At 40.7% G+C, this 12,946-nt stretch overlaps 1 protein-coding gene across 1 annotated transcript; it reads left to right on the top strand.

Moving 5' to 3' along the window:
* Nucleotides 1-5,732: 5,732 nt before the first annotated feature.
* zpld1a (zona pellucida-like domain containing 1a) lies at nucleotides 5,733-12,924 on the top strand. Its single transcript, XM_047607225.1, has 11 exons — nucleotides 5,733-6,265; nucleotides 6,666-6,779; nucleotides 7,076-7,296; nucleotides 7,564-7,745; nucleotides 8,380-8,452; nucleotides 8,708-8,805; nucleotides 9,822-9,902; nucleotides 9,996-10,167; nucleotides 10,355-10,457; nucleotides 10,891-10,920; nucleotides 12,257-12,924. Exons 2-11 carry the CDS (start codon nucleotides 6,674-6,676, stop codon nucleotides 12,430-12,432), a joined length of 1,242 nt encoding a protein of 413 aa, XP_047463181.1. The 5' UTR covers nucleotides 5,733-6,265; nucleotides 6,666-6,673; the 3' UTR covers nucleotides 12,433-12,924.
* Nucleotides 12,925-12,946: the final 22 nt, after the last annotated feature.

A 12,946-nucleotide genomic window follows, 5' to 3' on the forward strand; every position in this document is an offset into this window, starting at 1 on the left:
TTAAGCTCAGTTCACAATCAAAGCCTCTAAACTCTTAACTGTGATCTATCTTTTTTAAAATGCCTCAATCTTGGTAAATGCCATGCTGAAAAACTGCCCTTGTTTCCCTCGGCTCAATCATGCACACATTGATCAGCCACAACATTAAAACTACTGACAAGAGAAGTAAATAACACCAAACACATTGAGACAACACAATGTTCTGCTGGGAAACCTTTGGACCTGGCATTCATGTGGATGTTATTTAGACATGTACTACCCACCTAGACCAGACCAGACAACCTCACCTCATAGCAATGACACTCCTTGATGGAAGCAGGATGCAGCCTGACGGGGTTTAGGAACAACTCAAAAGACACGAAGAACAGCGCGAGGCATTGACCTGGCCTCCAAATTCACCAGATGCCAAACTGATCAAGGCTCCTCCACTCAACCCGTAGGACCCAAAGGCCCTTCTTCTACAGCCATACCCCTTCAAAATTAAAGAAAAGTATTTGTCTGGCCCAGCAAAAGTGGATATTACCAGTCAAAAAACATGAAAATAAGTGCATGACAAATAAAACTGATAGTTCAAAGTTTATATCCTATGCTGCGATTTACACAACAATGGCCGTTGTGTAAATCGGCTCCGTAACTCCGTTAAAGAGCGCGTCCTCCTCTGAAGAATGTATTTGTTACGTATATAATGGCTATGTCAACAGAGAGGACAAGCCCACACGGATACTCTCCGAGGGACAGTGAGAATGATGCAAAACCTTGGCTACTTGTACGGATGCCAAGTGATGACATTTTAGCCGACAAAAGCATAGAAACCTGCCCTTTCATTTCGTCGAAGATTCAAAATGATTTAAGTGCCACTCAGACTGTAGAAGAGGGCTTAGTGTGACACCCTGTCTAGATTGATTTCACTCCAGATAAAGGATCCTCAGATCTTTCTCTGTGAGCTCAGGACTGAGGTCAATGATACATTTGACCTACTGCCATTATCAACACAAGGAAATTGCACCTTTCTGAACTGCACTCACCTCCCATGCGATGTACAGTGAATGGATGGAATTTATTCAAATCATCCTAGATAAGTTCAATGCCACGTTGTTAATGTACGATCAGTTAAGAATATATGACACCTCCAGTATGTCTAAGCAGGAATTAACAGACTTTATCTCCTCTTTTGTTCTGATAACAGTCACCTCCTTTCATTTAATTCTGAAGATGTCCGTCTCATAAGGCTAACTTCATGCTTCCAGTTGGTGGCGCTTTGACTACTGGTCAATAATAACACGTGTGATGTAAGTGAGAGAAAGCAGGGGAATTGGTTAATGCGCATTTGAGCTGCAACAACTGTCTGTAGAAGAGCAAAAGTATTGAAATATGTTGTTGTGTCGCCACTGCAGTGCTTTTAATAACAAGTCACGGTTTGATGACTGTTAATTCTTCAGGATGCGCTCTTTACAGTACGACTTCTGCGAAAAGGAAAAAGCTGTGCGAAAACAGCAAGTCAGCATCTGGCCGAAACCCACAAGAGCAACAACTCAAGTTGAACATCCATGCCCATAGGCTTTTAAAAAGTGCAACAGCTGCAAATGGCAAAAACTGCCATGGGAAATTGAAAATGTCTGACTTCTGGCTTTAAGGTAAGACGTCAACAGGCTTTTAAGTAAGTGTAAGTGTGGACATGTGCACCTTCAAATGTGGGGGCTGCCACACCTAAGTTTTGTAAAGGGGGCAATATTGTTTTGTACATTTATAGTCTTAGTTGATAATATTTTACATGACGTGGTTGACAAGAAAAAGGGTCTATTTCCTGTTTGCCAGGAGATGGTGCTACAACTACGGTCCTACATTTGCATGTGCTTTTCTGTGCACAGTTTAAATGTTATTTCTATGCCTTTAGGTTTCCACAGTCCAAGGACATGCACTTTAGGTGAACTGTGAATTCTGAACTGGGCGTAAGTGTTCATGTGAGTGTAACCGGCCTCTCTGTGTAGCCCTGCGATGGCCTATATAGGTTGCACCTCACCTCCCACCCAGCGCCACCTTTCTTTACAGGAATTTAGTTAATTGTTGAATGGAGGAACAGATGGTTGGAGGCCTTCTGAAGAGGACTATTTTCATTTATCACACGTGGAAACTGGACAAATCTGTCAACGTTGAGTCAAGTTCCAGCTGCAGTGCTGCGACTGTTGACATTGGACTCTTATTAAAACTGGAAAATACACATTTGAGTAACCATAACTTCAGGTTTATCAGTGACACCGTCATTCATTGACAAGTCACATATTGTAATCCCGTGATGTGCGGCGTTTAAATGCTGACCTGTTGTTCTTAACATGGGAGTACTCGTGATGTGTATGTCACTTCAGTACAAGCATAAGACCTGTGTGTAACACTCTGGTTAAACAATATACAAACTTTCAAAAAATAAAATAATACTGAAATAATCACCGATGTGTAGCACTGCCCTCCCTGCCACATAAGATCACTCACACTTAATGAAGATCAACAAAGTAGCTCCCAGGGAGGGCCAGTGATGGTCACACACATGCACTGAAGTAATAAAATATTTCTGCTGCAAGAATATGACTGCATCAATCTGATATAATGTGGACACACTGTGGTGTTTAACTATGCAGACAAAGAAAAGAAAAGAAAAGAAAAGAAAAGAAAAGAAAAGAAAAGAAAAGAAAAGAAAAGAAAAATTAATGCAAAATCCTGTGAAAAAAACATTATCAACATTATTAACAGTATGTTAATATGACAATAATAACAGATGACATTTATTTCTTTTTTGCACTTTTTTGTGACTCCTTAAATTATTTTAATTATTATCTTCGAACACGTAAATTTAGACTTAGACCAACTTTATTCATCCACAAGGGGAATTAAGTAAAAGGTAAAAATAAAATAGAAATGTAAAAAAAATAAAATGAAATATAAGTAAAAATTTGTAAAATAAAATAGTATGAGCAAAAATTTACAAAATTTGCAAATGAACCAAAATACAAAAATAGAGACAGGCATAAATACATATTATATACATAGGAATGATTAGTGAGGTGCAGTAATGTGCGTTAGCATGAATAACATGGACCAATAACATGGACCTGTAGCGCTCACTGTGGGAGAGTGTTGGAGAATGAGCTCTGGGGTGTGGGTGTGATGCATTGTCTATGATGGAGATCAGTTTGTCCTGTAGCTCAATATACAAAGTATTATGCCCATTCTAATAATTTAATGTGTTTCTTACTTGATTTTAAAGTAAATCTCATTGGTTCACACTTGGTAATGAGCAAACTCACAAGCCTTCTGGTGGAGGAGTCTAATAGATGTCCATATATAATTCATATACATCAATAAAACACAAGTTTAATAATTTATCTTCTTCTGACATATCAGTAACTACATCAGTAATTAACAATACTACCTTATAACATATTGGTTGTCTCAATGTTGCACTTGAGCTTGGTGGTTAATTCAGAAAACTGACCAAAGACTGAAAGGCAGCACAGAGGGATAACTAACAGCAGCATCAGGAACAAGTAAAAGATCCGTAAAGGCCAGGGGTTTACCATAGCAGGCAGGACTCCAGGTGCAGGCTTTGCAAAGACAATCCAGCACGTAACAGTGGGGGTAAGATGATAGCAGGCAGGGCATACAACATATGAGTATGCTCTGCTACACGCATTACACAACAAAGGCAAAAGAACACAACCAGCTACTACAAGAAAAGGTTGCTGGAAAGTATGAGACATGGACGGATACACATACTCATTATTATTAAGTAATGGAAGGGAACACGATATATGTGTTCTTGCAGGAAGGAGGCTACTGAGTGAGGCCTCCAAGACACTTATAACTACTCTGATAAGACTCTGGATATAAAAGCTGTTCCCACAGTGAGTTGGTCACTCAGTGATTTCGATTCTTACTGTGGTATTGCAGTCCATGGATGCTGATCAAATTGATCCAATTGGTGACAGAAATACACAAATGAACATAAGTAGTTGAATTCATATACACAATTTATACATTGACATTTTAAATAAATGAATCTGTTAACCATTTGACCACGACATGATGAAGATACATAAGTGGTGTGTGTGGTTACTATTGTGAACTGGTTCACTGACCTTCTGCACACTTTATAGTAAGTTGATTAAGTAACATGATCAGTTTCCTGCCACTCAGTCTGACAGCATGTCATAGGTGAGCCTTGACAGTGATGTTAATGCACCTGTGGTTTCTTTTGGGCGGACAATGATGTAGTCTCTATTGGTTGGACTCATATTCTAATAAGAACTGAGTCTGGCTACTCCAGATTAGTTCCCCACCACCTTATATGTGTACCTGTACACTGTATGTTGAGAATTTCAATGCAAAACACTGTCATTCTAAAACATAGAGAGTTTATAAAGTGAATAAAATAAAATGTGACTATTGTAAATAATCTATAGTAAAAAGAAAAATAAAGCACTCTTAGGGTACTATCAAGCTTCGGGGCCTAAGGAACGGGATGGCAATCATTCTTTTGGTGGGGATTATCCCTTTCGTTCTGGCCACACACAAAAATGTTCTTTTAATTCCTTAGTGCTCCCTAACTGCCCACATGAAGTGGTAGTAGTTATGAATAAAACCATCAAGTACTGGCCATTCTAGCCATGCTAGAAAAATATATTAATCATTCTGCTTACTTCAAATGTGGTGGTGCACTGTGCAAAGTTTGTCTCTGCTCAAATCACGAGAGAGAACAAAGACTGACCTTGGCTGCATGAATTCCGTGCTCTGTAGTGATATTGTGTCTTGTTAAACCAGGAATCATATGAATTTGTTCACATGAACTTTAATTGATGTTCGTTCAGCACTGACTGACTGACTGAAAAACTATAACTTCCCTCAGCCTGTAAAAACCCCATGGCGTGATCAGCAAATGGGAAGCAATGCATTCAAATAGGACTCAGATACAAGAAGACCTGAGTGCTGTGGTCTGACAGTTTCAATTTGCCTGTCTGCCTATGAAAGGTTCTGAATTGCCTCTATGGTTACCAACGTATTTGGGCTAAGATGGTCTCCGACTGATAAGAGCACTGGATCTAACCATCAGGCATAAAGAGAGTGGCTGGGGTGCTCTAAATCGGTCTGCAGTGAAGCAATGTATTACATTCAGTTTCTGGCCAAGATCCTTGGATTCTTGTTAATGTGTATTAAACAAAATTTAAATGAACAAAAAAATATACAAAAAAATGTCTAATCAACCAAAGATTTTCCGACCCTCTTGCAGGACCTCCACGGACCCCCCTGTTGAAGACCTATGATGTAAGGGCAGATTACACCTGAGTAACTATTTTTTGCTCAGTTAACTGCACTTTAACTGAAGCTGGTGTGAACTATCTTGAATAAAAAATACATGTGGTCTGATTTTTCAAAAGCTCCAAATGAAAAAAAATGATCCGACCTCTTGTTAAACCTAAAGTGAGATATTTGCTCAATGCTGTCGCTGCGATGCCCTTCCGTCTCATATTCCACATTCACAGGATCCCTGTGTGTCCGCGGCCTGTGAGAGCGTCACATAAACGGCGGTCCATATGGAAGACGGGACAGCGAGCATTTGCCAATCCCCTCACACTCCGTGAACTTTGCTTTCTTTTTTTACTTTGTCTTCTTTATGTGGATGGGAGTCCGTGAATCAAAGTTTGGGGATCAGGTAGGAGGCCAGCGGCTGGCTCACGGTGCCACCGAGCAGGAAGCCTGCTGCTGTGCTGACTGAGAACTGTTGCACACAAAGCACATGAAGTTTGGATTCCCCAGGCCAAGGGTCCGCGTGGTGGGCACTGCACTCCCCCGACTGGCCGGGGGAGAAAAGAACGTCTCAGTCAGCAGGCCAGGGCCACTGGAGCGATGAAAAGATAATTCTCTCCCCCACCACCACCGGACCTCATGCGGCGTCAAATCATTTGTGAGCAGTGACACGGCCAGATTGGGCCGAAAGGATATGAGTGGGAAACTTCAAAACCTGCTCATGTTTCTGGGGCCGTGAAAGGATTTGTATAACACATTCAAATTTGATGGACTTTCCCATGTTCAGTCCGGACAGCCCTTTTTTTTGTTGACATGTTCAAATAATGAATCTCTTATGTGTAGGATCCCTTTTTCCCTCCTGCTTCCGAGTCCCGTTTCTAGTTTTGGAGTAGGGATGCTGTACGGACCATTCCATCGTCTGTCCCAAGCTTATGGAGAACCGCTGACTCGCTGGCTTTCAGGAACCAGGGTGAGTGGTTCTGGCTCGGTTTATCTTTTTACCTAAAGCTGTCAGGAGCAACATCGTTTGCTACAAAACTTTGCGTAATTACTCCTAAAATGTAGTAATTTCCTCTGGGCCTGTGACTGACATTGATTATGCGATAAGAGGTAATCACAGGTCAGTGAGGCGTCCACACAGAGAGAGGCATCCATTATAATTCATTAGATGATCGTAGTTTGTAGCTTAATTTCTCTAAGTGGTGCCAAAGCTGCAGGAGCTCATAGATAATTTGACTTTGATTGATAACTGAAATCTTTTGGGGGAAACCTCGCCCTCTGTCTCACGAAAATAATGCACTTTAACAGGGATTTGTTGAGAAGGAGAGCACTGAGTGGATTTCTTACGTGACGTTCTCGCTCTGTTCTAGGTGCTGAAATGGAACATGTATTTTTGATTCTTTCACTGTTTAGTAAGGCCTTGTCAGTCGGAGCTCAGTTCAATGGATACAACTGCGACGGCAACTTTCACAGCCGCTTCCCCGGTGAGGACCTCAGAGACACAGACTTTTATAGTTAGAATTACTGGATGGTAATTATGTATGCAACTTTTTTTTTTTAAGGAAATTATTCTTCTAATTAGCTACATATTCCAAAGAGGGAAGTAATAAAATTATTTTGTGCACCGTGATTCCCAAACTGCACCACAATGCTAAAACTTTCTTTTTCTTTTTTTCGTAAATTTTTTGAAAGAAAATCCTTAATTCACACAGAATAGAGTTCAGTCACCTCTCTTAACTCTCTGGTCCCTCACCTGTGCTTGGTCGCGCGTCTCTTGCAGCCGAGAGGGACATCAGCGTGTACTGCGGCGTGCAGACGATCACCCTCAAGATCAACTTCTGCCCGGTCCTCTTCTCCGGCTACACCGACACCGACCTGGCCCTCAACGGTCGCCACGGGGACGCCCACTGCCGAGGGTTCATCAACAACAACACCTTTCCCACCGTCGTGATCTTCAGCATCAGCCTGGCCACGCTGGAGTCCTGTGGCAACTCCCTGATGGTAAGAAGAACAGAAACGGTAGAGTTTGCAGGTAATAATGAAAAGTAGATCGATAATGCCACATTCTAACAAGGTATTAAAATGGCAAAAAAGCATTTTGTAGATAAAAGAATGAATGTTGACTAATTGTGTTTATCATACTTACAGAGTAGTATGGCATAGTATAGGTGGTATCAACCCCTGTCAGGTGTAGAAGAGTGAGATAACGGAGGTCTTTTTGCAAGTCAGGAGAAGGAGCGTTACCCACATTGATGTTTTTCCCCACAGGTGTCCACTGCTCAAGGACCCAACGCTTACGGGAACCTGTCCCTGGTGCAGATTGGAAATATATCAGGGTACATCGACACACCAGACCCTCCGACCATCATCAGCTACCTGCCAGGTCTGCTCTACAAGTTCAGCTGCAGTTACCCACTGGAGTACCTTGTCAACAATACACAGCTGGCCTCGTAAGTACCACTCACACCAGCGCTTCTGCTCTTGAAGCTAGCGTGAAAGGGCGCTGCTAAGAAGCTGTGCACTGAAAATGAAACGGAAGAAACTGTGAATAGGGGAACAACTGGTGCAATGCATCACAATAAGCCTCAAAGAAACATTTACACTGCTCTGATTTAGTTGACTTTACATCAAATGTGCTAATGAAAGTTTAAATTTCTGAGGCTGTGCTTTTTGAAAATGTCTAATTTTATCCTTATGCTGGACTAAAAATGTAGAATAAACTACATAGTACTGATGGTTTTTGTCTTCCTAAAATGGATTGTAATGCATAAAGAGACAACATTAGTACAAAATGTAGTAGTAGTTACATCAACACATTGCTCAGAGCTCAAGAGTCTGGAGACACTGTGTGTTGTTGCTGATTTCATAATCTTTTATATTTCCGGTGTTTAGTAATCTAACACCTGCAAGTTTTTTATTTAAAAATGAATATATCTGGTGGGTATGTAGAGGGTGTCATTATCGATATTGTCTGAGTATTAGGAAATAAGGCAAACTGTGCACTTGCACAATTATTTTCTGACAAATAAAAGATTGGAACGGACGTTCAAAACTTTTCTTTTTTTTTTTTTATCTCCACTGAAGGTCAGCAGCTGCAATCTCAGTGAAGGAAAGCAACGGTACATTCATCAGCACGTTGAACCTGCTGCTTTACAATGTAAGTTCAGTCGAATCAAAATGTGTTGTTTTCCCGTACATGGGTGCCTAGCCCGTCGAGCCGTAGTCGAGGGCATTACAAGGCTATGCAGCTACGTAAGGTCAATCTGCACCTCTACCTTACTCAGAAACTGTTTCATACAGCTAAAGTCGGCGATAAACTACATTTAACCACTGAGCGAATCACTGTTGAACGGAAGGAAATATAAAAGAATCGTGACACCTGCTTTAATAGCACGACGTGGTTTATGCACAGGACTCATCATACGTTCAGCAACTGTCCATCCCGATGGCGGGACTGACCCTGAAGACGCGGGTGTTCGCAGCTGTGAAAGCCAGTAACCTGGACAGGAGGTATTCAGTCACCGTGCAGACATTCATTCAGATCATGTTCACTCTTGATCAAAGTATGCTTCCCATAGACTGATCCCTAACATCCGTACACACCGTAAGACTCAACAATACATGGGGAAAAAACAAAGAGAGGACTCAAAATAAGCTACATAATAGCACTGTCCAAGGGACCGGAGCAATCAGCAAGATATTTTTTATCTCAATATCTCACACAACACAGTGAAAAACGAGCTTTAAAATCTGCGTGGTGTATGAACGCTCGTCGGACTCATGGAGGGATTAGGCTCTCATCTGTGTCACTTTGTTGACATGAGAGGGCCCTTTGTGTGTTGCAGCCAGCAGCCCCTGCACCGCTGCACCGTGTGAGACGTGTGAGAGCCTGGTCCGGTCTGACGCTATCTCAGACATGACGGTGGACATTTTTTTAATGACTTTCAAGCTCGGAAATTATGACTAAACCTCTTAAAACATGGAAGAAAGTCGTGGGAGTCCCTCACAAGCTGCAATTCACACAGTGCAATGCAGTAGAGCTAAGTCTTTAATTAAATACAAAGTTTTCCGTGGCTTCTCATTAACATTTCATAAATCACTAACAAATGTCCCAAATTAGTTCCATACACATTATTCTGAGGTTTGGTCTTGTTGCAGTCAGACAAATATATCTTCTCCTCTGACTCTGAACTTCAGTCTGAGCTGACAATGCGCAGCCTTTGTGTCGGTGTCATTTGATCTGGTCTGCACAGCTGATGGTGGGTGGGTCAGCGTCTACAGATACTAAATACATAAGCAGATGTTTTCCTACGATCAGAGAAACATGAGCTAAATGATCATAACATAAAAAATCATTTAATCCAGATGTTGAGACTTTTGCTGCTAAGTACATAAATGAGGGCGATAGAGTTGTTATGTCACATCATTATATTTACTGAAAGCTCAAAGTTAACTCTGCTGGTTTATTTGCATTTAAGTCCTTGAACTCGTAATAATGTGATGAATTTGAATGTCTTTCCAAACAGATGGAACGTTTTAATGGACTACTGTTACACCACGCCGTCTGGAAACCCCAACGATGACCTCCGCTATGACCTCTTCTTTAGGTAACCGCAATTCAAATAACGCCGCACATTTATTCCTCACTTCTTGTTTTCTTTTCTTGTAATACTGTCTGTCTCATTCCTTTCTTGAGTCAGCTGTGAAAAAGACCCTCAGACCACCGTCTTTGAGAATGGGAAAAGCCAAATGGGCCGCTTTGCCTTCGAAGTATTCCGTTTCGTGAAGCACAAGAACCAGAAGATGTCCACCGTCTTCCTGCACTGCGTCACCAAGCTGTGCCGAGCAGACGACTGCCCCATGCTCGTGCCGGTGAGACGAGGGGCACCCACATGCTGACACTTTAGATTAAAACATATAATCCTTCATGTCAGTTAAGAAAAAAACACAATAGGCGTATTCCTAGTTTTTCTTCAGGAAGCCTCGATGGTTCGTAGTCATCGTGCAGTATGTGTTTTCTGAACACCTTGTCACAACTCTGCTACCACATCCCTCTTAGATTTGTGGCAGCAGGAAAAAGAGAGACGTCCTAGAAGGAAAGGAATCGAACGCTGCGTCTGGAAATGCCGTCCTGACCGCCGGGCCTATCATCACTCGGAGTGGTACGGCTGGATTACTTTTATTACTTTATTTTCAGATTGTACTGGTGCTGTCTGAGGGGCTCTTTCTACCAGCCTGAACTACTTAATGAAATCATATAGCACCATGACCTCTGCATTTTTTTTTTTTTTTTTTTTTGGAATTTTAAATTATCAGATTCAGACAAGACTTTATTTCCAAGTATATTTGTACATAGGAAATTGCCTTGGTGTTTGTTGCATAAAAAAATTATAAAAGAAGATAAAATAAAATAAATCGTAAACATATACACACTAAAATATACAAAAAATATATATCCACTGTACAATAGCATAATCAACATATAATTAAATATGTTGATGGGAATATGAAAAGGAACTGGAGCGGAGCTGTGATACTGTGTGCTGCCTTTACACTTAAATGCCATTCATGTTTTGTTTTTGTTGTTTTACACAGATGAAACTCCAACTAACAACTCTCAGCTGGGTAAGAGTCTCTGTCCATTTTTTTTTGTTTGTTTGTTTTTTGTTTTTTTGCCTTTTAATTACAGGAATTCTTTAAAATAGTTGAAAATGTTTTTTTAATATGTCCGTGCTGTACATTGACAGCCCTTATTTTCTTATTCCCTTATTATAAACTACAATCCAGAATGACAATTTTGAAACTACTAGTATAGACAGAGAGAACAAGTGACTGTAATCGAGATTAAAAGAACTATGATATTCCAGGTCAGAAAAAAAGGCAGAGTCAGTTCAGAGTCAGTTCAGAGCCTTTGTTATATCCTTGTCTATTTTACCAGAGAAGAAACGAGTGTCTGTTGTAATGTTGTTATAAGGATATGCATTGACGTCACTGCCGCCTGGGGCCACGCCCCCTGAGTGGCAAAAACACAGTGAAATGTATCAGGAAATACAGAGAGTTTGGGAAAAATGTGAATTATCAGATCAAATTAAGGACAATTGGACTCGACAATGCAAGAAAGAACTTGTATGGATTTGGGAAAGTGAATTAGCCTCATTTTCAGTTCCTTTAAGTTAGTTTTAGGTAATTTCATTATGATAAATGTAGCTAAATAAAATATGCTAACGCTAAGAGCTTTACTGAGGCGTTAAAAGGATTCCGTTTGTTATTTTATTGTATTTTACAATCGTATCGGCAGACTTATCTAACAGCCCTCTAGGACGTAACTTAAGAGGTAATTAAGGTATGACTTCATCCAAAAAATAAATAAATACAGCATAAATTAATATTACCTGACACTAAATGTGAACCACAACGCCAGGTTTCGGTGCCTGGATTCCAGTTGTTTCTTCGTAGTGCAGCGATCCTTTCTGTAAAAAATGTATCTCTGACTGCGTTTCAAAAAACAGAAAAAAAAACCCAAAACAGCTATTCACCGTTTTTTTAAATCAAGTTAATTAAGACGCCATTAAAGCCTGTGGTTCAAACTAACGAAGCTAATCCCCATGCTCAACTCAGCGGTAACCATGGAGACTTCGCTAGCTGTGACGTCACATGCACATCCTCTATACCGGAATTCCGCATTTACCTTTTGAATGTGGATCCTGTTTAATTCTGCTAACAAACACCTTTGTTTGTATAAAAAATAAATAAATAAATAAATAAAAACTTCAAATTCATTTTAATGCATTACCCATATATGTATGAGAAGGTGAAGTCATCCATTTTTTTTTTTTCATTTTTTTTTGTGTGGATATCACCCACAGATGTTCCTATATGGAGGTCTTTGTGCTCACTATATTTATGAAACAGTATTGGTAACAGGAACCTGGATGATCTTAATTGTTTCTTTTCTCTTCAGCCTCTCTGAAAGCTCCGGTGTTTCAGATGAACACGGTGACAAGTGCACTCATCTCAGGCATGATCATCCTCGGCGTCATGAGCGTTTGCTTCTTCATCTTCGCCCTCACCCTCCTCAAAGGCAAGAGCGCTCCTGTCAGCACCCTGCCTGGCGTCCGCAACCCAGTCTTCAACTGAGCGCCCCGAACCCAACTCACTGAAGATACCTCCCCACTGCTCACAGTGCTAAAGCGAGGGGCAAATAACAGATGTAATATGATGTTTGTGCATGTAGTCATTTTACGAGAGAGTACAAGCGGTAATTTAGAAACTGTTACCAGGTCTGTACAGTGTGCATTAGTGTAGAAGTAAAGCAGAACTTGTCCTTTGTTTTTCAACCAATGCGGCAGGCCAGGCCTCGTGACCTGCATCTTATTATTTGTCGTGCAGCCTTAACCCACATAGCTGGGACCCTCATAATTTAATTCTATACCTCAGCTATACAGCTTTCATTGCAGGGTGAAGAATCAATTGTAAGGCGTAAAGTGCATTGTAATAGTGTATAATCTTTTGTAAAACTCACACTTTCTGGTTAGAGGCTGAAATATGAGAACGCTACATTAAAAATCTAATTTGAGAGAATGAGGAAAACACTACTGTATAAAATAAAGACTGATTAAGTACAACCCATCGGAGCTATTTTGTTGTAAGC

Source organism: Mugil cephalus, chromosome 15, assembly GCF_022458985.1.
Source record: "Mugil cephalus isolate CIBA_MC_2020 chromosome 15, CIBA_Mcephalus_1.1, whole genome shotgun sequence".
Lineage (NCBI taxonomy): Eukaryota > Metazoa > Chordata > Actinopteri > Mugiliformes > Mugilidae > Mugil > Mugil cephalus.